Source organism: Serpula lacrymans (genome assembly GCF_000218685.1).
Source record: "Serpula lacrymans var. lacrymans S7.9 unplaced genomic scaffold SERLAscaffold_1, whole genome shotgun sequence".
In the NCBI taxonomy this organism is placed as follows: domain Eukaryota; kingdom Fungi; phylum Basidiomycota; class Agaricomycetes; order Boletales; family Serpulaceae; genus Serpula; species Serpula lacrymans.
Genome location: NW_006763290.1, coordinates 3,916,916 through 3,943,794, shown reverse-complemented (window position 1 = coordinate 3,943,794; position 26,879 = coordinate 3,916,916). Strand labels below are relative to the sequence as shown.

The window sequence follows — 26,879 nt, the reverse complement described above, 5'->3', positions numbered from 1 at the left end:
ATAAACTGATAGGTAAACAGTAAGCAATTGAGAGAACTCACCTATTGTTATACTCTTTTCAGCTCTTGTTGCAGCCACTTTTTTAGTACAGTTAGCCTTGGAGTTATTGCCCACACATCATAGTAACTATTCAGAGCCTCAATCAGTGAAAATAAAGCTGCACCGTTATCTGCAAGAAACTTCCAGTTGGGGATCAGGTCATTTAGGTAGATCTGAGAATGTATGAGGCAAAAACTGTTAACAAGGCAGATGAGGACACTATCAGTCCAAAAAGTGATGTGAGGGATCCAATTGTAGTGAGGTTCAGCTTTGAGGGCCCATTTTTGAGTTCCAAACTCCTTGAGAGATTTTTTTGCATGCTTTTTGGTTTTTTATGGGAGTGGAGGTGGTAGCAATGGTCCCACTTTGACTTTGACAGGTTTTTGAGGGCTGCTGGGAGGCAAACATTGAGGCAGTGGGGGTTTTGACATGGCTTGAGGTGGTGGGAGTGGCTCGCATGAACTACACGGAAATGAACACCTTGCGATGAGGCAATCAGTAAATGTGTGTTCACTTGGGTTCTGATAGACCAAGTTAATGGCTACCTGCAGGCAAGTATTGTTGGCATGAGCAGTGAGAAGCCGGGCCAAGCCTGATTCTATTCCCAAGGCTTTGGCTTCAGGTTCCACAATTGTTGTTACAATACACAATTTTTGGACCTTTAATATTTATTCTCCTCTTCAACTTTTTTTTGTAGTTTTCACACGCTGTGCCATGCGGCACTTTCCCTTTTTGTTCAAACTCCATCTCTCACGCAGTGGAGCTGGTCACACAGGCTGTGCCCTCTGACATCATCAGCCACTGCTTTCATCAACTGTACAGTACATAAGTACAATACCCTGTAGTAGTATAAATACCCAATAGATCCAGAAGACTCCTTAGTGAGTCCTCCTATTGTATACCCACAACTAACTCGGTCCTACCTAAGGGGTAACCACTCCCTCATCATTACTCTTTGCTTGTCTGAGTTGTGCACCAGAGTAAACAACTCTTGGTTGTTACAATTGTCATCTCTTTTTGTTTTGACAACTTGCAGTGTGTGCTGTTTTTGCCTTTCAGCCTGGAGGTGAGCTTGCTGATAAATAGATGCCTCAATATATGTATAGCACTGCACTACATTGTCTGTATTTCAGCCAGTACAACCTGTCTGTCGGACCCAGTTGCTAAGCCATAATTAACAACCTTGAGAATATTGGGGCGGTGTATTCCCGTCCCAAATGCAATAGTAACAATTACAACTTGTGTAGATGGGTTGTTGGCAAGAATATCAAGTGTTTTGTCATTGTATGAGGTGGAGGTGATTGAATACCAAAATTGGATGGCTTGACTTTGTTTAGAACCCTCAGGTAAGAAGCTGGAAAATTATTGAGCTATTCAATATGTTAACTCTCTGGTATTGCAGTAGATGACTACTTTTTTGCCCCAATTTAGAACCCATAGGATATCTGGAAATACATAGCTGCTGATATTATGGGTGAGTCTTTGGATGATAATCCAGATGTTTTGATGTTCACATAAATGACGCTCAAAGTAGAACTAGAGCTCCTATAAACTGCCATTGTTTCTGCCCCTGGGACAAGAGTAGCAGTGACCACTATAAGAGGTATGTTCTTGGGTAGCCTTTTGTGAAGCTGCCCCATCTGATCATACACTTTCCAGAAATTGGCTCCCTATGAAGATACAATGTATGCATCATCTATGTCCAGCATGATAAGGTTTTTGCAGTACACCTTGTCTCGGTCTATGAGGTCTGCTTTGGGTGTAGTAAGCTTCTCAGGACTCCAAAGCAATATTAACCACTTGCATCGATGTACTTCATCCACAAGGTCGGTCCCAGCCCATTGCTCGCGCTTTTAAGACAGTATCATTGTTGACAGATATGGCCTTGGTGTCTAGTGCACACATTTTGGCAGCCTGTAAATAAGTAAGCAATATTACTGTTGTAATTTGGTTGCTGTGATGCCTTACTTGTGTATCCCCTAGAGCAATGAGGGGAGTTATGAGCAGGAGGACTGGGTTTTTAGGTATGGGTCCAACTCCTGGTACCTGTTGATGAACCTGCCAGTGAGTGTACCCAACTATTAAATTAAAACTGACGAGCACCAACTGACCAGTGCTGTAGTTTGGGGTGGCATTCTATAATCCCTCACACCAGAGTCCTTTGTTTGAGCAACAGCCAACTTGGAGTTGATAGAAGCATGGTTTAGAACAGTATTAATATTGGTATTAGCATATATGCTACACTATGCAGTAGACTTTGTAGTATTCTAGTTTTTTTGGCATCCATTTGATGGCCTATACATTCTTCTCTCTTATGCCAATGAATGCCAAACTTGGACTTCACTGTTTGCTCACTTAAAGGGACCAAAGGGAGGGCTCCTGCAGCACCACTGTTAAATCGGACCAGACTAGGTCTGCTTATGGGAGACTAGGCTTGTAACCAACCAGTCCTAACACAAAAATCAGAAACAGCTGGTACACACGGACCTCATTTTGGCAGTATGCCGGACATCCCACCAAATGTGAGTCGGGACTTAGCAGAATTTTGGTGAAGCTGGTTAGTCAGCAAGCAGAACCTAATAATCACAACAAAAGTAGTATATGTTACAGTTGTAGTTTGCAATGGACTACATAGTGATAATGGGTCTCAAATAGGTGACAGATAGGAATATCACAAAATATTTATTAAGTATCAGCTACAACAATGATAATGACCTGTGGCCCCCTTTTGTACAAAATTTACACTATCTGCTGCACCAGTGGCTCTGTGTCCACCCGTTTTTGCATCTTGTAAACACAGGCAGAGCAGAGGGGAAGAATTACATCTATGTTGTAGGACATGTTGATAGTGAGGGAATATGGAGGTTGCAATCAGATAAATTCTGATGGTTTTCTCAGTTATGACAGTGTGGAGGGCTTAAAATAATGTAACCAGATGCATTTTACTACTCCAATCTAGTTCTACTGAGTAACCACAACCTACAAGCTAGCAACATTGAAATCTGGCTAAGTCCCATATCACAAATGTGTGACCTGCTATGCTATGGTCCACAATTACCAGTCTGTTTGCAAGCTCACAATTTTTCTAATTTATTGATTATTGAGTCCAAGTTTGGTTCTGGTCACACTCAGTAAAAAAAGTAGTCAAGTCAAGTCCTATATAGTCAGGCAATAGTCCGCTCTGCAAGAAATGTGTAATTGGTGGACTGAAACACCCAGGGATAGTCCAATTAAGTCACATTTCAGCAATCAGTCTCCCCATATTTTAGTTAAATTGTAGTCCATCCCAGTCCAACTATAGTCCGGGTTAGTCCATGTAGTCTTTGACTTAGTCCAGTGATGCGTCAAGGAATAGTGCTCTGTAGTCAATTTTCTAGTCACTCACAGTTATCTGTAGTCAAATCCTTGGTCACTTGTAGTCAATTTTCTAGTTGCCCTTAGTCCAATGGTAGTCTGAGATAGTCACAATCAAAAAAATTAATTTACAAATAACACAAAAATTATTACAAGTCTAAAACATGATGGAAAAACGGCAAAGACAAACAATCAAAATGCAACTGCAGCAAAAAATACAAAAGTTGAATCAATAAAGAAAAAAAAAATCATTTTACCCAAGAACGCTGAGATCTCAGCCTTAGAGGGCTACTTTTCAGGGGCCAGTGCAAGGATTGCAGTCACAAGATCTACAAATATATGTAACTATATAGCAAATGAATAAAAAATAGACTTACCTTTTTTTTCCCACTGTTTCAAGTTGGGAAGGTGTACACTGTGGCTTTTAATCCCATTCAATAAGCTTATACTTCATAAAACCCTGTAAAGAAAATCTGATGTGAGTAATTGAACTGAAGAAATTGATTACAAGCTTACCTGAAATTCTGCTCACTGTTCCTCTTCACTTGGCGAGTTAGATTCACCACTAACGGGCTGACTCTGGCTTGTAGATAGAATCTTGGCAGCCACAGAGGTGAGGATGCTCATGCTGAATAAGTCTGACATGGATGAAGGTTGGGGTGCCTGCAACAAGACAATAGATGAAGAGGGTGACGTAGGCTGGGGAATTGGCTGTGTACTGGCTGCAAAAAATGCTCATGTTGTGTTTGATACAATAATTTTTTCCCTTTGCTGTTTGCTGTAGGTAGAGCAATACCAGTAGAGTATGAAAAAGAAAGAAAAGAATATACCCCTCCAGCGTCCTAGAAACAAATGTGCCTTGCTACAGTGTATGTCTTGATTGCAGTGGCAATCAGATATCTGGCAGTTTCATGACTTCCTATCAACTTCCAAGATGTGAGTACAGTTGAAACCCTCATCCAGCTGGACTTGAATGTTGATGTCTCCAGGACAGGCCATGATTATCTTCATTAAATTCCGGTGAGTTCAGGTCCGCTTGTTTTATTTGCTCAACAAAACAAAGTGTCTCTGGCGATGGAGAACCAGACAAAAGTTGGGGTTCAAACCCATTGCATCAAGTAAATTGATGCCAGCTGTAGAGAATGGGAAATAATCTTGAGACAAAATAGCTAATAAGATGAATGAGTTTGAAAGAAAAAAGAAGAAGAAGAAAACACCTCTCAGATTATCTAAGGCCTTCCCCACCTTAATAAAATCAATATTGTACTTCTTTGACCCAGCAGGTAAGGCAGCAGCAAGGAATGATGGAGGTGCAATTAATTTTCATACAGGTACTGCAAAATAGGATTAACATTGAAATAATGGAAGAATAAAAGCACTTACTTAAAGTAGGCGGAGGCATTTGCAGAATTGTCTCCTGGAAAGTCAATAGCCATGTCAGAATCTGTTGTTTCCACAACATTACCCTCTGGCCATTGCTTTTTTGCCTTCTGATCAAGGCTTGAACGTGCTTGGCGTTGTTTTTGCATTTCAGTTCCTATACCTGATGAGACAGCACCAGTAAGAGTTCCATCTTTATTATCACCCTCTTCATTCTGTTTTCTAGACCTCAACATTTGTCATAATGTAAACTCTGCCTTCCAGTGATTCAAACAAAGTGCGAGCAACGGCTGCAGCACTTCTATTTTCTGCAGGCTGTTTTCACACTGGATTGGATGGACTTACCTATAATTGGTTCTAGAGCATTTTTGTGAGCCACATTTGGGGTCAGGAAGCTGTTCAAGTTTGTGGTGAATGATACAAGTGGAGGCCTTGATGGCTGCCCACTCTTGTGCAGTGATCATAGTACTGTCTCTATGACAGATAGCACACTCCATTGCAGGCCATGAGGGGTTTAGCACCATAAGTCCCACATCTTTGTTGTGTGTACAGTTCTCAAAGTCCTATAGGCTATGTAAGAGGCTGAGTTACTAGGATAGATTGTCAAGACTCCTCCACCATAATAACAAGTAAATAATTAGTAAATAGGTAGCATTGAATAGGAAAGACTTACACTGAGTACCCCCGCTTGTTAAGGACTGTTTGAAGTCTTGATTTCTTTGCTATTTAATTGCCAGACATCATCCTCAAGTTATTGTAGCTTTTTTTTTGTTGGCTTTTTGCTATTCAATATGACCTTCTTCTTCGGCCAACAGCCCCTTTATTTGACCTAGAAGTTTGTTCTAATAGGCCTGGGTCTCAAGGAATTGTTTGGCTGCATTTTGGTATTTTTGGATAGTTTCGCCAAAATGGCGGTTCCTGAGAAGGTCCTCAAAAGTTAGGGATTCAACAGAGAGCGGATCCAGCAATATTGAGGATGTGGATGGGAAGAAAAGACTGGAATTGCCGGATGATAATGTATCTGTTTGTTGAAGAAAATTAGACTCTATTTAAACATAGTCAACTGATTGAATGAAAGATAATAAAAAGATTATACCATAATAAATGCTCCCTGGGTAGTTAAATGAGTCAATTGAGAACAACAGGCAAAATTATGTTGTTAATGTGGAAAACAATGAGGGAGGCCTTGTTGTAATGTATTTGTCAGAAATTGTGATCAGAAAATGATTCTATCAGTTGCCAATCAATGTAATCAGATCAGTTTGATTATACTGCCTCAAGGCCTAAAGCTTCAAGTTTTGTCTCTTCCCTCAATGTCTTGTTTTTTGTGCCAAGTGCTTTCCTTCAAAGGAAAGAAGTACTAGAACCATTGAAAGTCATCTTCAGAGTGATATAGCCTTGATTGATACTCCAAATTTACAGCTTTCATCAGTATTCAGAGCTTATTTAGAGCTATGCATCAGACTCAATAATGATTTTCTGTCGAGTTTTTCATCAAATAATGCACATCACACTGAAGATAGTATGTTGATATTATTTTAATGATATATATAAGTGATGCTGACATAGTTTTCTAGATGATACTGTTGATAATGAGATGCAAGTTCACTTTTCTCATACACAGAACAACAAAAGTGTTGATACTGAGCAGTGTATGTATTTTATTGTTTTTATGTATCATATCATAATTATTTTTGTGTCAAATCTGTAGCTCATTTCTCTGACAATCAGAGCAGCAACTCAAAATATGTTGATGCTGATATTCAAGGTACTTTTTTTCTTTTCTTTTGTCTTGCATATTAAACACTCTACATTAAATTTGCAGCTATATCTCTGGATATTGAGATTGATGATCCTGATAGTGATCATGAGAGTAGTGAAGAGGCTAAAAACCAGGATATTTTGACATTCTCTGATCCTGATAGTGGTGGTTTGGATGATGATGCTATTGCCACCAATGATAATGGTGAGGATGATGATGAGATTATTGGCAATGCTGGTGACCTTCAAGGTGGAGGAGTTAACTATAGTGTTAATAACTCAATACAAAATTATAATACTATTGGAAATAGTCCCACTATTCAAACAGACCTGCAGGCAAAACTATTGGGTGAATACAAGTGACCGATTGTTCCACTATCCTCTGTTTCTGAGCCAAATGGCTTGACAGAATCAGAGATCCACAGCCTCTGACACTATATTGCATAGAAAAAGCCAAATGGCACTGTCAAGACATATGAGCTGCATGCCCAAGTATCGCAACAAGCTACTCAACTGGAAATATTATCATTGTATGCTGTCCACAAGCTGCATCAGGAAAAAGCCTTTTACTATATAGCAGAGGGGTTTATACATATGTGTAAATAAAGACTATTATAGCACCTATAGCACTTATAGCACTATATGAGCAATAAGAGCAAGGGAGCAACAAAAGCAATAATAGTATTATAGACACATAATTTAAAATGCTATACATCAGGAAAAACACTTTGGCTATATAGCAGAGGCAATACTATTTATGCTAAGTTTGAGCACAATGTTGTATGGCTAGCAAGGCATTATAATAGTTCTTATAACTCTAATAGCCTATATAGCTGTTAAGACCATAGTACATATTTATAACAATGCTTTATCCAAGTATAAGTTGTGAAAATGTGTAAAACAAATGACAAGTCCATGGAAGGTCAATATATTATACATGTATAGTATATTTTGTAAGTCTTTATGGTGTAGTGGATAAATGTGTGGTATGTGGCTGTAGATTGATTGGTCCACAAAAAAGTGGACCAACAGGTTGAGAGTTCAAACCTTGTGTGTGAATTTTTCTTTTTAAAATCAGCCACAAACTCTCTCATAGCTCATATAGTCAGCCATATGCTATAAATGCTATAAGAGGCTATAGCCAACTATAAAAGTACTATAAGAGCACATTGTTCCTGAATAGATGTTGGGTTTCTATTGCAGCTATGATCACTATGGCAGCTATATTTGCAACTATAGTACTATTAGAGTCTATATAGCCAAAGTATTTTTCCTGATGTACTGGATACAGTTGCATATGAGGCCGCACCTGGGGATTAGCCCAGTCCTGGATATTAAAATGTCAATAGCATGTGGAATCATGTAATGAGCAAATACATACTAGTGCCAGTAATTCGGCAACTCCATTTTGATAAAAGACATTGCCTTGTGGGGATGTCTTCATACCTATCGGAATGCCAATAGATTTGGTGAGGTGATCTTGTGTATGACGCAGCCACTGGAGTGAGGGAACATCATATACTCCCAGTTGTTTGAGCATCCAGATTATGAAATTTAGATGGTCAGTCAACAAACACAGTCTGGGGAGATTATCCAACATGTCTAATGTGAACATCTAATAACATGGTGGTTTGGAGAAGACATGAAAGAAATGGCAGAAGTTGGGTAACCACTGTTGAGCACCTGCTGACAGCACCATAACAATGCTTGCCAATAGGTGCTTGCCAGCAGTTTATGTGGTGTTACATACCACTTTTGAACCATATGGACACCATACCTCTTCTGCTTTACAATTGGCACTGGTGCCACTCTCATCATTGTTACCATTGTCTGATACATTGTCGGAAGAGTCAATTGCTATGATATAGCAGCAAAAATGTCAGTGATCAAGATGATGTGCAATCACAATTGATGGCTAACTCAATTCATCAATCAAAGCCTGCACATTAGTGAGACTTGCATCATTTTCTTGAAAACATGATTATATCACCTTCCATGTCATATAATAAGCCTTCTTGATAGCTAACATTAACAGATGGATCTTCTGCATTTCCCTGAGGAGGGGATTCTTGATCCTTGGTTGGTGGTGATATGTGCACTTGTGCAATTTCTGCCACATTATGTTGCGACTGGGGGTGACATCTTGCTGGCGCTGATGTTGCCAGATGTTTGTAGTAGTAAGTACAGCTTTCTGATATTTAGGCAGCTCAAGATGTTTCTTGAGGGCATTTTGTGAGAACCTGCAAGGGCCTGTAGAATTGACAAACATGCAGAAGTAGCACTTAATCTGGCTGCCTTTTTTTCCTCCCAAGCCTGTAAGTTGTTGAGGTTATTTTATGGTGTGTGATATAGGGTATAAGATTGTTGCAAACAAACTTGCCTTCAGGTAGAATTTTACACTTTGGAGCCATATAATCAAGATAAAGGCTCAGGGACTTGTACAGATGTGGCCTTCAAAAAATATCCTGTGCCAAATGATGGCCGATTTTTATATCTCATATTACTTCATCTTTTGTGAAATCTCTCCCACACTTCAACTCATAATGGTTAGATTTGAGGAGAGACTCACAGCTTACAATATTTCAAGTCCTCCAATATCACCAGGTGGTGATGCTGATAAACAATGCACACCATCTGTGCATCAAGAGCTGGAGCCCCCAATCTCAGGGTGCAGCTTTGGCATCAGCACAGGAGACTCTGAAGAAATAATGGCATCAAGAACACCCACTCAGGATAAAACTCACTCCTTGATAAGTATACTATCAACAACTCACCTCCTGAAATAACCTCTAGCGGCTACACAATTTGTAGATATTCATGCGTGCCAGAAAAAATTAAAGCCAGAAAGCAAACAGGAACTACTACAATTTGTCAAAGTATGTCACATTTTATGATTGTGTTACTAGCAATTATCTGACTTTGACTCTATATACATACAAGGCTTCAGCAGCTGAGCGTGAAATCATGCAGTATGCACTGCTGCTGAAGGTGGCCGAAGATCCCAAAAGAGGGGGACATGGGAGTGCTGAAGCTTGGGAAGCTCTGTTGCATGTCTGAGTGAGTGAGTTTCTTCCTCTGTGATGGCTGCATGAAACTTATCCTTAGCAGAAACAAATTGACAAATTTGCCATGCATATTTTATTATTGGCAAACACAGCCAGCTATATTGGGGCTTGGCCTGTCAAAGTGCTTATGGTGAGTGGCATTTGGTCTGATTCAAAGACCACGGTTATATTGTATCCCAGGGTTTTGTAACAAGTCATTTGTGGGGTTATCCTGGACTGTATGAAGATGTCGAGAAATGGGAAATGGTAGTGAAATATTGTTGTGACTGTCTTACTCAGCACTGCTCAGACATCAAAGAAATGGTAAATTAATACTTGATTGTGATATATTATGTACGCAATTAACACATACACACAGATTTTGCAAGCAGTAGACAAAAACAAGGATGTCATAGCATGCTGCCAAAAACTCCCAACTTATGGCCAGTTTAAAGCAAATGTGAATATTACTGTTCAGATGTGTGCCCAAGTAGCATTTATAGTAAGTGTACATCTTGCATTATTTGATAAATCTGACCTGTCAGTTCAGCGGATGATTTTAGAATTACTGACAAATGAAGAAAGCTTTTGGTTGCAAGTAGACCAGAACCTTCAAAAGGTTTGTGGTGAGCATAATTTTCCGGTGAAGGTAACCAAGTGAGCATTATTCTTTATTTACATTGATATCCCTTCTGATATTTTTTGAGATGGTTTGCGGGGGTACTTGAGGATGACAGAATGAAATGTGGGATTGGAAATGCAGAAAGAATCATTCAAGCATCCAAAGACCAAACCAACATTGACACTGCTATCAGTGCTGGGTCATTTAACAATATAAACCTTGGGGTGGATATCAACAAAAGGGAATGCCATTGAAATATATGTAACTAGAATATGTAGTACATTAAGTTGTAGCCTTCTCCTACCACAGTTCTACATTTTCAATACATATAGCAACAGCTCTAGTGCCAGCTCTAGCAAATGTTCTGATATGAGCCCAGAGCCAGCTAGAACAGATATGTACAGTATAATATACATCAGATTCAGATCTGATGGCCCAGGCTGTTCTCAGGTCCAAAGCACCTGGTACCATCTGAGATCCGCATGTGGGGGCAGGTGACAGGGCCAGATGGATGGGATCTGAGCCACAATTGGCAGTATAGTTGGGCAAGGTCAACCCAGCCACAGTCAGCCATAGTCAACATGTAGTCTAGTACAGTCAATACATAGTTTGATACAGTCACATATAATCAACCTGTAGTCACTGAACTGACAGCAGTTGAAATAAAGCCCAAGAACCTTGAATTTTTAGTCCTAATATAGTTATACATAGTCTAGAAAAGTCATACTATAGAAGGAACCAACTCCTTGCCAAAATTCACTATCATATTGTTATATTATGGTATTACACAGTGATTGATTCGAGCTTGCATCATTAAATGAACTTATCCTTGTAGATGATCAACCTCAATTTCAAGCAGCTATAATATCATCAAATCATATTGAGGAAACATTGTAACATAAACTTGATATAGACTGGTTATGCAGCCTTAGGGATCAAGCAAAAAAGTAGGTCCTTGGTTGAGTGGGGTGAAAAATAAGTCTGAAATAAATAAAGTAAACTAACTATGGTATAGACCAGCTGTGTGTGTAGAAATTATATTATGTAAGCAAACTTTGGGTCTTTGCCCAAAGATTTATTCTGTGATTATAACCGTTTTTTTGTGGCTATTAATTTTCACATGGTATTTACATCTGTTTGTTATATAAGAAGCTTTGTACCTAAGTTATTACAGCATTTGTTTGCCCAAGAATTCTTCTCCTGCGCTTGTTTCCGCGCCCTGAGGGTTTAAATATCCAACAGTGTGGTCTTAGAAGATAAAACATAAAAGTAAATCCTTAGTTAAGCAAGGTGGTGTTACGATAACACAATTTTTGGACCTTCCCTTTACTTTTATTCTCCGCCTTAACCTTATACTTTAACCTTCACACATGATGCTACGCGGCATTTCCCTTTCTCGCGCTGCGTTGCCTTTTTTCTTATTTTAGACGCAACTCTCTCACACAGTGGAGCTGGCCATGCGAGCTAGGCCCCATGACATCATCAGCCACTGTCTCTATCAAACTGTATAGTACACATGTACAAACAAACCTGTAGTAGTATATATACCCTAATAGATCCAGGAGACTCCTCAGCGAGTCCTCCTGTTGTATACCAACTAACTCTCTGCGTCCTAAGGGGTAACCACTCCCTCATCATCTTCCTTATAGTGTTTTCTGTGTGCGCCAGAGTAACTAACTCTTGGTTGTTACAGGTGGAACATGTGGTAGAAAAATAAGTCTGAAGTGAAACTAGCATGGAATATACTTTATACTTATCATCATCTTGTGTACTTGCATTTTGTACTTCAAGTTCCTCCTCACTCAACAACTCAAGCCCGGTCTCTCTTCTTAACTGGAAATTTTGCAAACAGTAGCTTTATTTGCTTTGGTTGTGACAATGTAGGGTAGTAGAAGAGAAGGGCTTTCAAAATTTCTCTCTCATATATAATCTTAGCCAAGTTGGAGAAGGGTGCTTTTTTAGACTGAATTTGGTGACCATTTCTCCAATAGTCTTTTCCACAGTAGCTTGTGATCCAAGGCGGGGTGATCCATACCACTCAATATGAACAGGAGCATGAATTAACTGAGAGACACATAATCTAAACCTCAAAATTCTCTCAGGGTCTATTCCAATATAGATTCTTTCAAAATCTGTCAGGAATAATTTCATAAGTTGATGAAATTTAGTTAAATCATCAGTGCTCCTTGCTTTAATGGTTATACAAAATTCAATTCTTGCCACCAAATGAGAGAAGTTCTGATTCACTGAGTTTATCCCTAGCTCAATGCTAATTGGTATCATGTACCAATAAAGTAGTGCCATCCATTCATAAATCTTGTATTGACTTTGTCTTGTCGGATGAGGATCTCTGACAGGGCCATAAAATGATGGTGGTAAGGTTGACATCTCTAAAGTAACCAGTTTACCAAACCTCTCTGCCTTTTGCTTGTTGAGATGGATAGGCTCAGATGGTGAGCTATGGACTGTCCATAAATCCCATATAAATGCAACAATATTTTTAAAAACAGATGGAAAGGATCCATTGGAAAAAATGAAGGGTGAACAAATGCAGGGCTTGCTGCTGCTAAAGGCATCGGGGAGATACCTATCCCCTTTGTAATCATAGCACAGAGACTCTTAGCTGTTGTAGTATTGAGTTTGTTGATTGTAGCCCAGTAATGTTTTTCTGTGTGCATTAGTAATTTATTCAAGTTATATACAGGACAATCAGGATTATACTTTTGATTTTCAGGTGGTGACAAAGGGTAGTATTGAGCTTTCGCACCCTTTTCAAGGTTGGACCTTGCACTTTTGACTAAAAAAAACCTATCATCAGGTTTTGAGGTATGCCCTGCTATTCCATTCAACTTTGCTGAGCCCAGCATGTCTCCAAGTATCATAAAAATATACATTTGATTTATGAAGTAGGAGAAATCTATAGCATCCCACATCCATATGCTTTCACTGCACTTTGTTGCATCTTGGAAAAGTGGATATACAAATGAAATGACTCAATATTTCCTGGGCTACAGGGACCTGGAATAGCCATAGTTATGATAATGTTGTTGGATTGATACCTCACTTCTGGAGGTAAATTGAGCAATATAAAAATCAATATCTAAGTATCACACTATTTCTTCATTGTAAGCTGGGCACCATCAGTAGATAAAGCAAATGCAATATTATTTTTGTCCTGGAATTATCCCATGTTCTTGTAATAATACTCATGAACACTCCCAGTAGGAAAATCAGAATATCTTGGCTGATTATTGGAACACTAAGAGCCCAGTGCAAGTCACTTCAATGTTTCTTATAAGCATTTGTCCCTCTATCTCAGGAGTTTTGATGACTCTTTGTTTGCAAACATTGCTTGGATAATGGGGATAAAAGAAACATATAATATTTATACTTTAGACTTTGATTTAGATCCAGATAAGTAGTATATGCAATACAGCTCCTTGGACACATATCAACATTTATTGGCTCAACATTAGCCCAAGAAGCAGCCACTGTAGTATAGCATGTTAAATTTTGCGTCTATAATACTATTATTGCTTTTGTTGCTCCCATTGCTCTTATTGCTCATGTAACATTCTAATCACTATGATCATACTATAGTTACTCTTATAATGCTATAAGTGCTATAGGTGCTATAATAGTCTTTATTTGCACATATGTATAAACCCCTCTGCTATATAGCAAAAGGCTTTTTCCTGATGTATTAACCAAGAAGACCAGTGAAGTATGGCATGCAGACAAAGTAGCCAATGATATCAAGCCTGAGTTTCAAGCTCCAATGTGGGCTGATGGGCATACACATTATTACTTGGGGGAGTTATGCCAGCTGATGGCCAACTTATTTGTGTGATGATTCAGACTAACAGATAATGGCCCAGTATATGGGGATGGTGTTCCTGTGACACATGACACAGCTGTACATCTTTTGTCTTACTAACTATGCATCTCATTCTTAATTGGTACGGCCTTTATAATCTGGGATTTATTGCTCCCTTGCACAATGTGGATGGTTTGTACTTTTATTACAGTATTGGCCACTTTTTCACTTTCCTGACTCACTCTATTATGTAGAATCACTGTCCAACCGGCACAATAAGTATAATGGACTCAGTCCCTTACGGGATATTGCACAAGACAGGCGGATGTACACATGTTATATCAAAGAATGGGGGGATGATGTTTCAGGAAACCATAGCAAGCAGTATAATGAAAACCGTAACATTTATTTTGCTCATGCAAATTTTCCCAACTCTCCCAGGAATGCTTTGTCCACTTTTACTCAACATCACCTCATGCGAGTGTATGTGAGCAGTTTGATACTCTCATATCAGACAAAAATATGTATGTATATGTATTTTTTGTTCTCCATTACTCACTCTCTAACAAATCTGTGGAACAAAGGGACAAAGTGGCACACCGGCTTTAATTGTATGGTCTCTGAGGAGATAATTTTCCGTATTATCCCTATCTCCTTGGCTGCAGACAATACACAACAATCAGAGCTATGTTCTCATATTGGCCTTAAAGGAAATTTCTGGTGCCGTGTTTGTTATCTGGGTGGTACAGAACAGCAGTTAGAAACTGATGAAGCATATCAACAACATTTTACGGTGAGGTGGAGACTTATTTGTTATATTTGAACAATTAATAAGGCAACTTCAGCCTGGCCAACCACGTACACCTGGTGAAACCAGAAGAGCTATCTTTCAACAGATTCAAACAGCAGCACTTGGTGTGCAAAAACAAGTCACTATAATACAACAACAAACAGGAGTAAAGGACAAGTTGGCCAAATACTGGATTCAAATCCTTATTACAAAGGCACCAATTTGCAGCAGGCCTGGATTCACAATAAAGACACTCAAGATGTTTGTCTCCGGGTCCCTCAAAACAAAGAGTGTAGTGCAATTGTTAAGGAACTTGAAGGCATAATTCAGCAAAACTTGCTAGACTAGCTATATCAGCAACCAGCTGACTGCTACAATTTCATCCCAGAAGATTCACCTCTGAGACATGAAATTTGACCGGGGCATCACTATAGTTCCCTCCTTGATGTTGAATGTGATTGTCTACAACACTTAAACTCTGAATACTCTACTCATTGATGCATACAGCACTTGATGTACACCAGAACATGCCTGTGGAAATCCTTCATACCTACTTGCTTGGAATAGATAAGTATGTCTGGCACCTCACAAACACAGCATGGACACCGGCCCAGTGCCAGCTTTTTTCCACTTGCCTTCAATCCTCCTCAATAGATGGCTTATCTATCCCTCCTATCTGTGCTTCTTATATAATCCAGTACTGCAATAGCCTTATTGGTAAACATTATAAAGCTCTTCAACAACTTGCTACTTTTCATCTCGACAAAACCTTGGTAACACCACTACAGCTAGACTTGTGGAAGGCAACTGACAAACTTGGAGCACTGGCTTGGACCCAAAAAAGTCTGATAATTAAGGGGCAAAGAAATACACAAAGGCTATTTACACTCTCACTCACAACTTTTCACCTGAAGAACTTAAAGCTGGGACAAGGCTACACATTGAGCAACCTCAGCATCACACTTGGCTTGAATAAGATCAAATAAAATTTTTTGAGGGACTTGAACATGAGGTACTTCCTGTGTGGCTTCAACCAGTGTGCGGTCACCATCAAGTTGAGCAGCTGAAAATGGACCATAGGCAGAAGGGCTGAATTGTATGGCCAATATTAGTGACTTGTCTGGCTCCATCAGGTCAACATAAGGAAGGTTATCAAAAACTGAGGGTTGGTCACTGTTCTTGGGGCATACACGGCAAACAAGCTTTTGACTACAATAAGATGATTAGCTAATATATACAGAATGCAGATGAACACCAATATATACTCACTGCTTGATTTAAGGTTCAGTGAGTGCAGGTGCTTCATTTTCTTCATTTGATTTCATCTGTTCTTGAATTGACCTGTGAACATGATTAGTGCTTGATGGGATTATTGGTAAGTAAAATAGATGTACTGCTTTTTTGAGAAAATAGGGTCAGTGCCTATAGATGGGACATTGAGGCTCTCAGCACAAAGTGTTGGTAAGTTTTCTGGGGAGGCAGTCATAGCAAGCTATCTCAAAATCAGCGAAGTATCAAAATGTGGGCAGTGAGGTGCTTACCATTACAGAGTGTTCAAAAGTTGCTATATACAAGATGGTCAATATGGTCAGTATGTACACAAAGTTACAGTTCAGAGCTTCAGGTTGAGAAAGCAGAACCACTGTGGATTGTGGATGTGAGCAGAGCATGGGAACAAGCTGAAAAATCCACTCAGTATTTGCCACTGTCTCTCAGACCCCTCACCAATGTGTATATCCCACTCTGAGCTGTTTTGCTCCACGTGCTGAGCGTGTCATTATTTGAGAGTTGCGGTACTGTGCTAGTAATGTGGTTTTTGGGTCTCTGTCTCCATTGGACTCTAAGCTGTTGTGCTCCGCGTCATGTGCACATTGTTGTTGCAAGAGTTTCTGTGCCATGTTGTCTTGCCCACTTTTTTAGGCTTCAATTTATCTGCAAGGTCAGACTTGAATTCATTTACTTCATTCAAAAAACTGACATGGATATTTTCAGACCTCGAAATATTGTCTATAATTGGTCAGAGGTTTATGCAGATTTGAGATGTGCCGAGGACTGTCACCATCTGTGAAGCCTGATGTATGATACAGCTCACCATATAAATATATACTTTATCATCTTGTTATTCTAGTCTCGTTGTTCTGAATGATAAAATGAGGAGAGAATTGCATTATAATAATAAAGATATAAGAGTGGGATTTGGCATGGTAGGGACATGTAGATAGCCTGGACTGGGTCTGATTTAACATGGGTGTAGGCCCCAGATGATACCAATTTTCATATAGACCTCAGCTACATCAGAAAATAGGGGAGACGCTGGCATAACCAGGCAGGGTTGATATGTGGGCATCAACGTGGCTGCAGTTTAGCACGACTTAACAAGGTTGACCATTGCAAGTCAGAAAGACGTCTCATTTGTAGCAGAATGCAACCTTGATGCAACCATATTACCAGGCTGTCAATGTCTGTCCAGTTAGCAGCATAAGGATTACAATAAAATAGCTAGTCGTAGTGGTTGATATACAAGTTTTCCAGACAGATAAATTCTTGCATTACAAAACATGTTGATGTGTGCTTGATCTAGTTGTGTCATTCAGAAACGGTATAGCAAGGGATGGTAATTGATAAGGAAGTCTTCAACATCTGTTTGCAGGGTTGACAATAACATTCCATTCTGGTGACAGGGTGTAGTGTATGACATCCAAAACAAATGATCACATAACCAACAAAGTTAATTCATAGCATCATTAGCTCAATGAATGTCATTTATGGAGAGAACAATGATGGTGGATAGTAGACATATATATACATAAAATCAAGGCACAGAGTCCGAGTCAGGCTCCCTCTGAAGAAGGGCTAACAATTTGGTAGCAATGGGAGATCCGGGCAATATGTCAAGGTTTTCGTTGTACATGTTAATTTTGCTGTCGGAGAGAATTCAATCAAGACAGTTTTGAATATGTCCGCTAAAACTCCTGCAACACTGGGATCCTCTATCTACAAGGAGATTGACAAACGATGGTGTCCGAGAACCGTATTTGGATTCCTCAATATAAATGCATACCTGACTCAAACACTTGTCAGTTGAATAATAGTGAGAGTGTAGGAAGAGGTACCATTGCACCCAGGTCAGATATGGTTTGCTTTGTGACTTGTTTCAACGGCAACCAATCTTGAGCTTCTTTGTTCCAACTCAGGACACCCATGAACTGAGTTGAATCCTGATAAAAGACAATTTTGTCCAGAAGGTTGCAAAATGCGCAACTCTTGAAGTAGCGTATACCAGTGGCCGGCGCCTAGCATTGGTCGTAAAGCAACTTGAAGGCAAGAGAGTGGTGTGAACTGGACTTACCAAAAAGGCAACATCATTTACCTCTCCAGTGGGAATTTCATGGAAGAAACCATATGCGGTCTTGGGATCCCATCAAAGAAGCAAGGCAATGGAGCTTTTGACGGCTAGTGTCCACTGATTGGGCCAGATGAACGCTACATCAAAATCAATGTAGGATATTCTGTACACAAGAAATTGGACCCTCAACATGAGTTTGACACAGTAGAGGCAATATGCCTCATAGCCTGGTTTGCGTACTGACACTGAGTCAAGGACAAAACCTGTAAAATAGTTAGTGTAGATTTGTTGAATGACGTGACACAGAAATAAACTCACAATTGACTTCTAGAGACAACACTTGTTCCTGCTGGTATGCAAGGCGATACTGCCGTTGATGGATGATGTAATGATTTTATGGAGAGCTTGCTTTTTGGGAAACATCAAAATGAGTGTGAGTTTGACATCCACAAAACAAACCGCTGTAACTTGCACCAAGTACCACCCAGGGGTGACATTTCTGAACGTTAACAGGGATTGTATGGTATCTGTATATAGTGAACAAGAGTGTGCCCTTGCGCGAGTGAAAGATAAGGGACGTACCATGGGAGTTGACTAAGATGCCTTCAAACCAGTGTCCCCCAACCCCATCCAAGTCTGTTGTCGGACCGGTATGAATCATCAGAGCACAAAATGAACTCACAAAAATAGGATCACACACCATATGATCCGTCTACCTGCTGATCATCATCGGGAAGTTGACCTGGCTGATTATTAGGGCTTTCATGTGAATGTGCAGGTGTAGTGACAGGTGTAAGTGCAGGAGTTCTGGGCAACAGTGTAAATTTTGATGACAATGTGAAAGGGGCCCAGTACCTCCACGTATAATCCTTATGGGAGTGGCGTGTGCTAGAGTGTACAGGACCAGATGCAGGTTCTTGGGGTTCGTCAGCAGATGCCGGCTCTTAAAGTGCAAGTGGTGGGTCAGACAATCAAAACTCTACAAATTAGGCCAATGTCAATATGGTAAGGATGAAAAGGATACGGACAACTGATGTGTAAGACTACTAAACCCCCCGACCAATTTCAGATTGCCACCTCCGTTGAATAAACACTCTGCCACCAAAAGTAGATCTAAGTTGGGAGCGACATTGGCTCCAGCACCTTGAGTTTCCACGTCTTCAGCTGCAAAAGGTGCCCCCAGATCTGTGATTGCAGATGCTGAAGTCAAGAGAGAGTGATCTAGCGTGGTGATGAGCAAGAGTTTTAACACCCAAGTGTGATGACATATAGCTCACCATGAGCGGGAATATGGTCCAGGCCAAATACATTAGCAGCTATGACGTGAACGAGTTCCTCATCATAACGGCTGTGAAGTCTTCTAATAACTTCATCAAAATAACCATCGTAGAAACAGGAGCTGGGTATGATGCCAGCATCGCTAAGATCTTGTAGAGAGCCAGGGACTTGAAATGATACATTGTCAGTCTCGTCAATGTTGCCTGTGGATGTTGATGATGATGGATTGGACATGGTGGTGAGTCGAGCACCAATTGAGGCTAAGCAAGTTGATACAAATATGTCTCCTTTGCACTGACCTATCATATCAGCCTACGCATTGGTACAGATTGGATTCTAAAGGGACAGTGCACCCCAAAAGATGCCAGTGCTAAGAAAAGAACAGAGTAAAAAGAAACAACTCACAGACTTGGTCCTGAAGCCCTCAACCTCAGGTTGAGGTAACACTGCTCCAACCTGAAAATTAGCTGTTATGTCTTGATAACATCGAAGGGTCAGAGTCCGGCCCAGATGATTGCAAGATTATTGGAAGTTGGGAAGTTGTGCCAGTGAATAAGGCACTAGGTTAACAATGGATCCGGATGTCCTGACCATGCATACAAGACCCTTGGTAGAAGTAGCATATAAATATACAACAGCAACCATGACTTTTTAATAGCCCCAGTTTGCAAGCGTCAAATGGCCATGAGGATTAATAGCTGTTACGAGAATGGGTCTTGCATACCCAATGAACTTGAAGAGGGAAACTATTATGCAGCAGGTGATTTTTCATGTACCCTTGACAGCATTCACCACATCAGAGAATCAGATATAAACCTGAATTTGGAAGTAGCGTGAGTGACAAAGCACGTACTTGGAACAGGGAACAGCCCTTATCAGAAGACCCGAGCTGAAAACAGGATCATGATAGTTTTTTCCAGGAAGCCTTGGAAGCCGCATGTGTTACACACCAGTGCCAAAACCTTTGGCAGCTGGCCTTCAGTTTCTGCTTTAAAAGTTGATTCTTCCTCTTTGAACATATTGGACCTGTGTAGATAGAACTGAATTAGAATTAATGGCAACTCAAACTGCCTCAGTGTGCTGCCAGTGGACTCGGATGGGTTAAACAATTATGACTTGGAGTAGTAATATGAGTACATTTACATACCTCTCATTTTGGGGTCCTGTGAGTTTCTCACATAGTTCTTACATATTTAAAGTTTGAGAATAGGTTAAGGTTGTTTCAACCCCAAGGCCTCTACGTCTGGGTGGGTGGACCTAAAACGCCAGTACAAATAACCCACCCAAATTTCCAAGATTACTAGCTCACTACACTACATTTGCACTTCAAACTCCATCCTCCTACAATGCCAAAGACCAGCAGTTCAAAGTCCACGCAAGAATTCTACTAGTACTCGGTCCAGCCTGACTCCTGTGTCCAGTCCTCATGGCACGTTGAGGGGTAAAAGTATAATTGCACCCCTGGTGAGTTATCTTTGAATGTTTTTTGAGAGTATACTTACTTTTTGGTAGGCCATTCCGCTTCAGGTGGGAGCAGACGGCGCTTCTGTAGAAGACCTAATGGACTTTGCTGAGGCCGTAGAGAATGAATGTATTGCCAAGCAGTTGTTTATTGAAAGGAGAGCAAGGCGGAGTCACTTGGAGGCTAAGTTGTTTTCCACCCAGCTTCCAGGTGCCTCTCAACAGTTGGAACAAGCTCGTGTTGGGCATAGCAAGGTGACAACGCTCGTTCAAGAACTCAGGATGGAGATAAGCATACCTCGCAGTAACTATCACTGTTCCCTTCCATACCAGGTCTTAAAATCGTGGGCCCTGCGAATGTCGTGTAGTGGACTTGTATCACCGCTCTCTTGTGTCCTTGATCCGTGAAAAGCTTGCGAACCCACAGGATGATCATCATTTTCACTACAAGCCGTACCAACTATTGTGGTGTCCACCTCATCAGTCTGGCAAAAGCCGTGTATATGGTGAGCTATACACCTTGGATGCGTTTTTAGAGGCCCATAAAGATCTGCAAAATTCACCTCCAGAGCCTGGCTGCAGCTTGCCACGTGTTGTCGCAGCACTTATGCTATGGTTGGATGCTACACATTTAACCTCCTTTGGCAACTCAAAGCTATGGCCTCTCTACGTGTACTTTGGTAATGAATCAAAGTATCGGCACTCCAAGCCTTCATGTAATCTCTGCAATCATGCAGCCTACTTTGAGGGGGTTTGTTTGTTCTATGCAGTCTTCTGTGACATGGTTACTGATACCCGCCATCTGTCCTTAGCTGCCTGATGAATTCAAAGATTTTGCCACCAAACATGTGGGCGACAAGCTGAGCGACACCTTTTTTACACATTGTCACCGCGAGTTATTTCATGCTCAATGGAATGTTCTTCTTGATGAAGAATTTCTTAAAGCATACAAACATGGTATTGTCATCATGTGTCATAATGAGGTCTTGCGATGTTTCTATCCACGCATCTTCACATACTCTGCAGACTATCCAGAGAAGTACAGTTTTACACCTTCTTCCTTAACAGATAACTAATTGTTTATTGGGCTACAGGATTCTGATCGCAAGCATAAGGAATCTTGGCAGTTGTCCATGCCCCCGTTGTTTGATCTCCATGGTTGATGTTCCCAATGTTGGGTCAGAAGAAAACATGCAACGGCAAACACTGTTAGCACGCATGGACAACAGTGAACGATGTTCTAAAGTCATCACAACTCAAAAAATGATCTATGGACAAAACTATGCAGTTACTAGCGTCAGAGTCAATGATATCCTGAAGCCCGAGTCCATGGTACCTACTCTAGTAAGTTTACCAGTTCCTTGAACATGTGCATTTACTGATTGCGGTATGCCATATTCAGAATGCATTCTCGAACAAGCTTGGTCCATTTGGGTTCAATGTGTATTCTATTCTTGTTGTTGACCTCATGCACGAGTTCGAACTTGGGGTATGGAAATCCATTTTCATACAGCTAAGGATCCTTGAATGTGTGAATACTTGCCTTGTCAACACATTGGATATGTGGTATGTGTTGTGCAGCTTTTCTATATTGTGACTATTGGTCGCAAAACGTTGGATTGTATCCCTTCCGAAAGTAGGGACTTGACAATAACTAGAAAGTATTTAGAACTCTGAGATGAAAAAGATGGCGGCTCACAATTTTGAGGATCTTTTGCAGGTATGCATACTTGTATTTGACTTACAAATGCAATCTAATAATATGTGGTGCGCAATCCCTGTGTTTGAAGGCCTACTTCCAGAGCCACATAACACAGTAATCCTTCATTTGCTGTTTTGTCTTGTTCACTGGCATTTTCTCGCCAAATTACGAATGCATACTGACTACACAATCACCATTCTAGAAAAAGCAACCAAAGTCCTTGGGGAGGGACTACACAAGTTTGCCAGTGAAACATGCCCTGCATTCCGCACTCGAGAACTTCAGCAAGAAGCTAACGCTCAACAGCGCCGCCAGATCCAGGAAGCATCAAATAACCAATCTTCCAATGCCGCAACCGCCAGCAATGCTGTCCCAGATACTAGACATCGGCCCAAAACTTTCAACCTACAAACTTACAAACTTCATGCCCTTGGAGATTACCCTGCTCAAATCCGGCGTTTTGGCACTACAGGTTTGTACTCTACAAAGCCAGTAAGTACATACCCTACTACTTTCTTATGCTTCTTACAATATCCTATCAAATCAGGGTGAATTAGAACATTGCACGGGGAAGTCTTGATATACCAGGACTAGTTGCAAGCAGTATACCAAACAACTCACAAGTATGGAATGACGGCAAGCCCGCCTATGCCTACTATATATATAAAAATATTGTGCGACCGCAACTGAGAACCTTCAGGAAGCAAACAATGTTAAACCAAGCGATCACCATTTTATCGGAAAGTCTCAGAATACTCCAGAGCACGTAGGCAAGTTGGTAAATAAATATGCAGAAAATCCTGCTGACAAGGTGATGGCATTTTGTGAAGCCCTTGATACACTGAAAATAATGTTATCCATTGAGCAGGATTTCATCTTGAAGTTAAAGGCACATCTCTTTCAATGCACTCACATCCCAGCAGTATCAACAGCAAACCTTCAGTCTGGTATGGTGGACACCTCTATATCGGCCAATCTGCTCTGATATAGTGCCAGCACAATGCTGGGGCAAATTGTCTTCAAGAATAACTGTATATACAACCATAAGATCTTCCGCATCAACTACACGACCTACAACATTCAGCGAGCCCAAGACGTAATCAATCCTCAAACAAACCATTGCAATATTATGTTGCTAGCTCACCCCGACTCTAGCTCATCATCAGCACACCCCTTCTTGCATGCTCAAGTCATAGGGATCTACCATGTAAATGTAATTTCCATTGATTCTACCAACATTGACTATCGACCCAGACAGATGGGATTTTTATGGGTGAGGTGGTATGAGCTTCAAGCTTGTGAGCCCCATCAGCTTGCTACACTACACTTTGTTCCTATGGCCGACAATGATGTGTTTGGCTTTGTTGATCCTGCCGATGTGCTTCGCACTTGTCATCTTATCCCTGCCTTTGCCAGGGGCAAATCACGCCCGGATGGTGTTGGTTTGTCAAGATGCGTGCAAGATGGTCAAGACTCAAAACTATATTATATCAACAGGTATGTCTGTAACTACTTTTATTTGATCAGTCAATTGAGTAATGGTTAGGTTTGTTGATCGCGGCATGGCAATGCGATATCAATGGGGTCTTGCCGTCAGACACATTTACACTCAGGGTATTTTTATCCGGTCATCACAGGCTACTAACATGCCGGGCACAGAATGTCATCCACATACTCAGAGCACCTCCACGTATCATTCACTGGATTGTGTCAGTGATGAGTGATGTTGGGACAAATTTACATTCACCTCACTCCAATCAAACACACAGCCCTCCTAAAACCCGTTTCAATGATTCTGGCATGGCTGACAAAAATATTGATGATGAGGATCCAGGACTGAGCTTAGCAAATTGTGAAAGGGAAGGTTGGGACTTGGACAACTTGAACGATATAGCAACAGGGGAGGATGCTGAAGACAATACACTGGCACATGATTTGGAGATGTTTGAGATGTATGGAATGGAGGAATCACCGGAGTTTGACGCGGACTAATAGGTAAGCCAGGGTGGACAGCTGCACACTTAAAATCCTTTTCTCCTGTAGTTCGAGTATGACCGCTCAAGTTGTTATGCAACACCTACAAGTTGGCCGACGATACACCTACAAGTTGGCGGACGATACACCTTACAAATACAATTAACAGGTGCCCTACTCAATGTAATCTCCCACTGCGTGCTATACCAGACTTGTCCTATCACAGTTATCCCATTTTTCTTATCACATACCAGTTTTATCCATGATATTTTTTACAGCACAACAAAACTCAGGTGGCACAAAGAAATGTCATAAGTTTAAATATGCTAATCATCCCCTCTTTGCTCTGGTTTAGGTGTCCCAAACCCCTCTGCAAGCGCTAGCTGGTAAGATAGATTAATGGGGGTAGCTATATAGAGCTCTATAGCACTATAAGTACTCATAAAGCTATTATAGTGGTCAAATCTGTTATAGAACCTCTGCAATCTATAGAGCCTTATATAGCTCTATAAATGCTCTTATAGATGTTGGAAATTGTTGTGTGGCTAATTGAAAAAAATTAACTCAAACAGGATTTGAACTCTTAACCTGCTAGTCAGCTCTTGGGTGACTAAGCAACCTATAGCCACACATCACATTTATCCACTACACCATGAGAGCTTATAAAATATATTATACAGGTGTTATATATTGACCTTTTATGGACTTAGATTATTTCTTTACTCCATCCTTTTTAGGAATGTAACCCTTCCTAAGCTGTTCATACCTCATCTCTTTCTGGAGCAGAGAGTGGTATCATGTGTCATTTTCTCGGTTTGAAGGTTTTGTAATGACCAAGAGTTTCTTACTCTGGCGCACAACATGGACAAGCAAAGAGAAGAGAGAAAAGGAGGGATCACAGTGTTCATTAGCTAGTCTATATATAAAGTTCACAAAGGCAACATACCTTTGGTCAATATCATCTAGTATTTTGTTTGCACAAGCTGAGCTATAATTTTGTGTGATATATTCTTCGACCCAGGTGACTAGATGATCCTTGAAGGTACCCTTGATAAGCTGATGAAGTAAGTTGGGAGCCAAGAGCTCATGAATATCAGCATGTGGAAAGTCATTGGTAAAAGGCTTAGAGGAACCGGACAAATTATATTAAAGATCAGATAATACATTGAAAACACAAGAGAGGACTTACTACCAGGTCCCCTACAATGCCATACTCATCCCATAATACACCTAAATCCAAACAATTGACAAGCACTTCTGTATGCTCTTCTGAACGTCTTTTGCTTTCTCCATCAAGGTTGGTTGGTAGCACTGTACAGCTGATTGAAAAATATTTGAGCATGAATTACTATATAAGGATTAAACTGGACTTACCGTAGACACCATCCCTGGACAATACAAGCCAGCAATGCTTGTTCTGGGTAATCAGCTATATATGGTCCAAAAATGACTTGTCGGAGATGTTGATCAGGGTATTGTGCTACCTCGGGACTGGTCATTCCTGGCCAAATATCCTGAAGCATAAAAGCTAATGATGTATGGAAAGGTTGGCGGCGGAACTTGCGGAACTTATCATTATTGCTGTATTTCTTGTCAGCTAATAGGTTTTTGTGTACGCACAATAATAAAACATAGTAAAGGACTTACTTTTTCGGATGGCCAAAAATCCTACTAATACAACACCATTTTTGTGGGCACAACGAACATTGTTGTGAATGTTTCCAATTGAAAGATAGAGTGGATACTATTTGTTCTGTCCAGTTGCAACTAAGACAGTGGTCTTGTCACTCCCGAGAATTACAGGGACGAACATGGAACCGTGAGTTTGTGGATCCTCTGCTTGTAATGACCAAGAGTTTCTTACTCTGGTGCACAACTTAGACAAGCAAAGGAGAAGAGAGAAAGGAGGGATCACCCCTCAGGTTTCAACAAGTTTGTTGTGCTAGACAACAGGAGGACTCGCTGAGTCCTTCCCTATGTATTGCTCCTGTATATATACTAAAATACATGAGGTACTGTACAGTTGTAACTAAAGTTTAAAGTCCGATGTTTAGCATGTGACCAGTCACATGGTGAGCCTAGACACCGGTCAGGTGATGTGTCACATGACTGGTCATGTGACTATGAAAAGTCAAAAATGTAAAGTAAAGTAAATGGTCACATAACTGGTCATGTGACTTGGGAAAAGTAAAAGTAAAAGTACAAAAAGTGAAGCGTAAGTAGGTGCTAGTATGTCAATTGTAACACCTGTTCACACCAAGAGTCCTTATGTGCTTCCATTCCATCTTGCCAGAGTAATCAAAGCAGAGCA

General features: G+C 40.6%; 5 protein-coding genes across 5 annotated transcripts; 3 read left to right on the top strand and 2 right to left on the bottom strand.

The window, feature by feature from the left end:
- Positions 1–6,370: 6,370 nt before the first annotated feature.
- On the top strand, positions 6,371–6,897 carry SERLADRAFT_404802 (uncharacterized protein; the record flags this gene model as incomplete). Its single annotated transcript, XM_007312606.1, has 3 exons — positions 6,371–6,425; positions 6,485–6,541; positions 6,599–6,897. The coding sequence occupies 3 exons, from the start codon at positions 6,371–6,373 to the stop codon at positions 6,895–6,897; spliced, it is 411 nt and encodes a 136-aa protein (XP_007312668.1).
- Positions 6,898–8,569: 1,672 nt separating this feature from the next.
- On the top strand, positions 8,570–10,454 carry SERLADRAFT_404801 (uncharacterized protein; the record flags this gene model as incomplete). The annotated part of the gene is made up of 10 exons (XM_007312605.1): positions 8,570–8,711; positions 8,887–8,920; positions 9,086–9,288; positions 9,346–9,410; positions 9,475–9,585; positions 9,643–9,729; positions 9,879–9,902; positions 9,958–10,080; positions 10,129–10,235; positions 10,286–10,454. The coding sequence occupies 10 exons, from the start codon at positions 8,570–8,572 to the stop codon at positions 10,452–10,454; spliced, it is 1,065 nt and encodes a 354-aa protein (XP_007312667.1).
- Positions 10,455–17,884: 7,430 nt separating this feature from the next.
- On the bottom strand, positions 17,885–20,450 carry SERLADRAFT_404800 (uncharacterized protein; the record flags this gene model as incomplete). The annotated part of the gene is made up of 13 exons (XM_007312604.1): positions 17,885–18,100; positions 18,157–18,216; positions 18,394–18,416; positions 18,472–18,520; positions 18,613–18,680; positions 18,736–18,789; positions 18,854–18,960; positions 19,182–19,374; positions 19,431–19,725; positions 19,748–19,801; positions 19,837–19,887; positions 20,285–20,320; positions 20,382–20,450. 13 exons carry the CDS (start codon positions 20,448–20,450, stop codon positions 17,885–17,887), a joined length of 1,275 nt encoding a protein of 424 aa, XP_007312666.1.
- A 327-nt stretch (positions 20,451–20,777) lies between these two features.
- On the top strand, positions 20,778–24,586 carry SERLADRAFT_432414 (uncharacterized protein; the record flags this gene model as incomplete). Its single annotated transcript, XM_007312603.1, has 10 exons — positions 20,778–20,800; positions 20,853–20,895; positions 20,944–21,196; positions 21,261–21,643; positions 21,705–21,931; positions 21,987–22,236; positions 22,295–22,316; positions 22,797–23,086; positions 24,254–24,303; positions 24,364–24,586. 10 exons carry the CDS (start codon positions 20,778–20,780, stop codon positions 24,584–24,586), a joined length of 1,764 nt encoding a protein of 587 aa, XP_007312665.1.
- A 933-nt stretch (positions 24,587–25,519) lies between these two features.
- SERLADRAFT_339506 (uncharacterized protein) lies at positions 25,520–26,067 on the bottom strand (the record flags this gene model as incomplete). The annotated part of the gene is made up of 3 exons (XM_007312602.1): positions 25,520–25,690; positions 25,758–25,887; positions 25,943–26,067. Coding segments are annotated over 3 exons (426 nt in total), but the record flags the coding sequence as incomplete, so codon positions are not given.
- Positions 26,068–26,879: the final 812 nt, after the last annotated feature.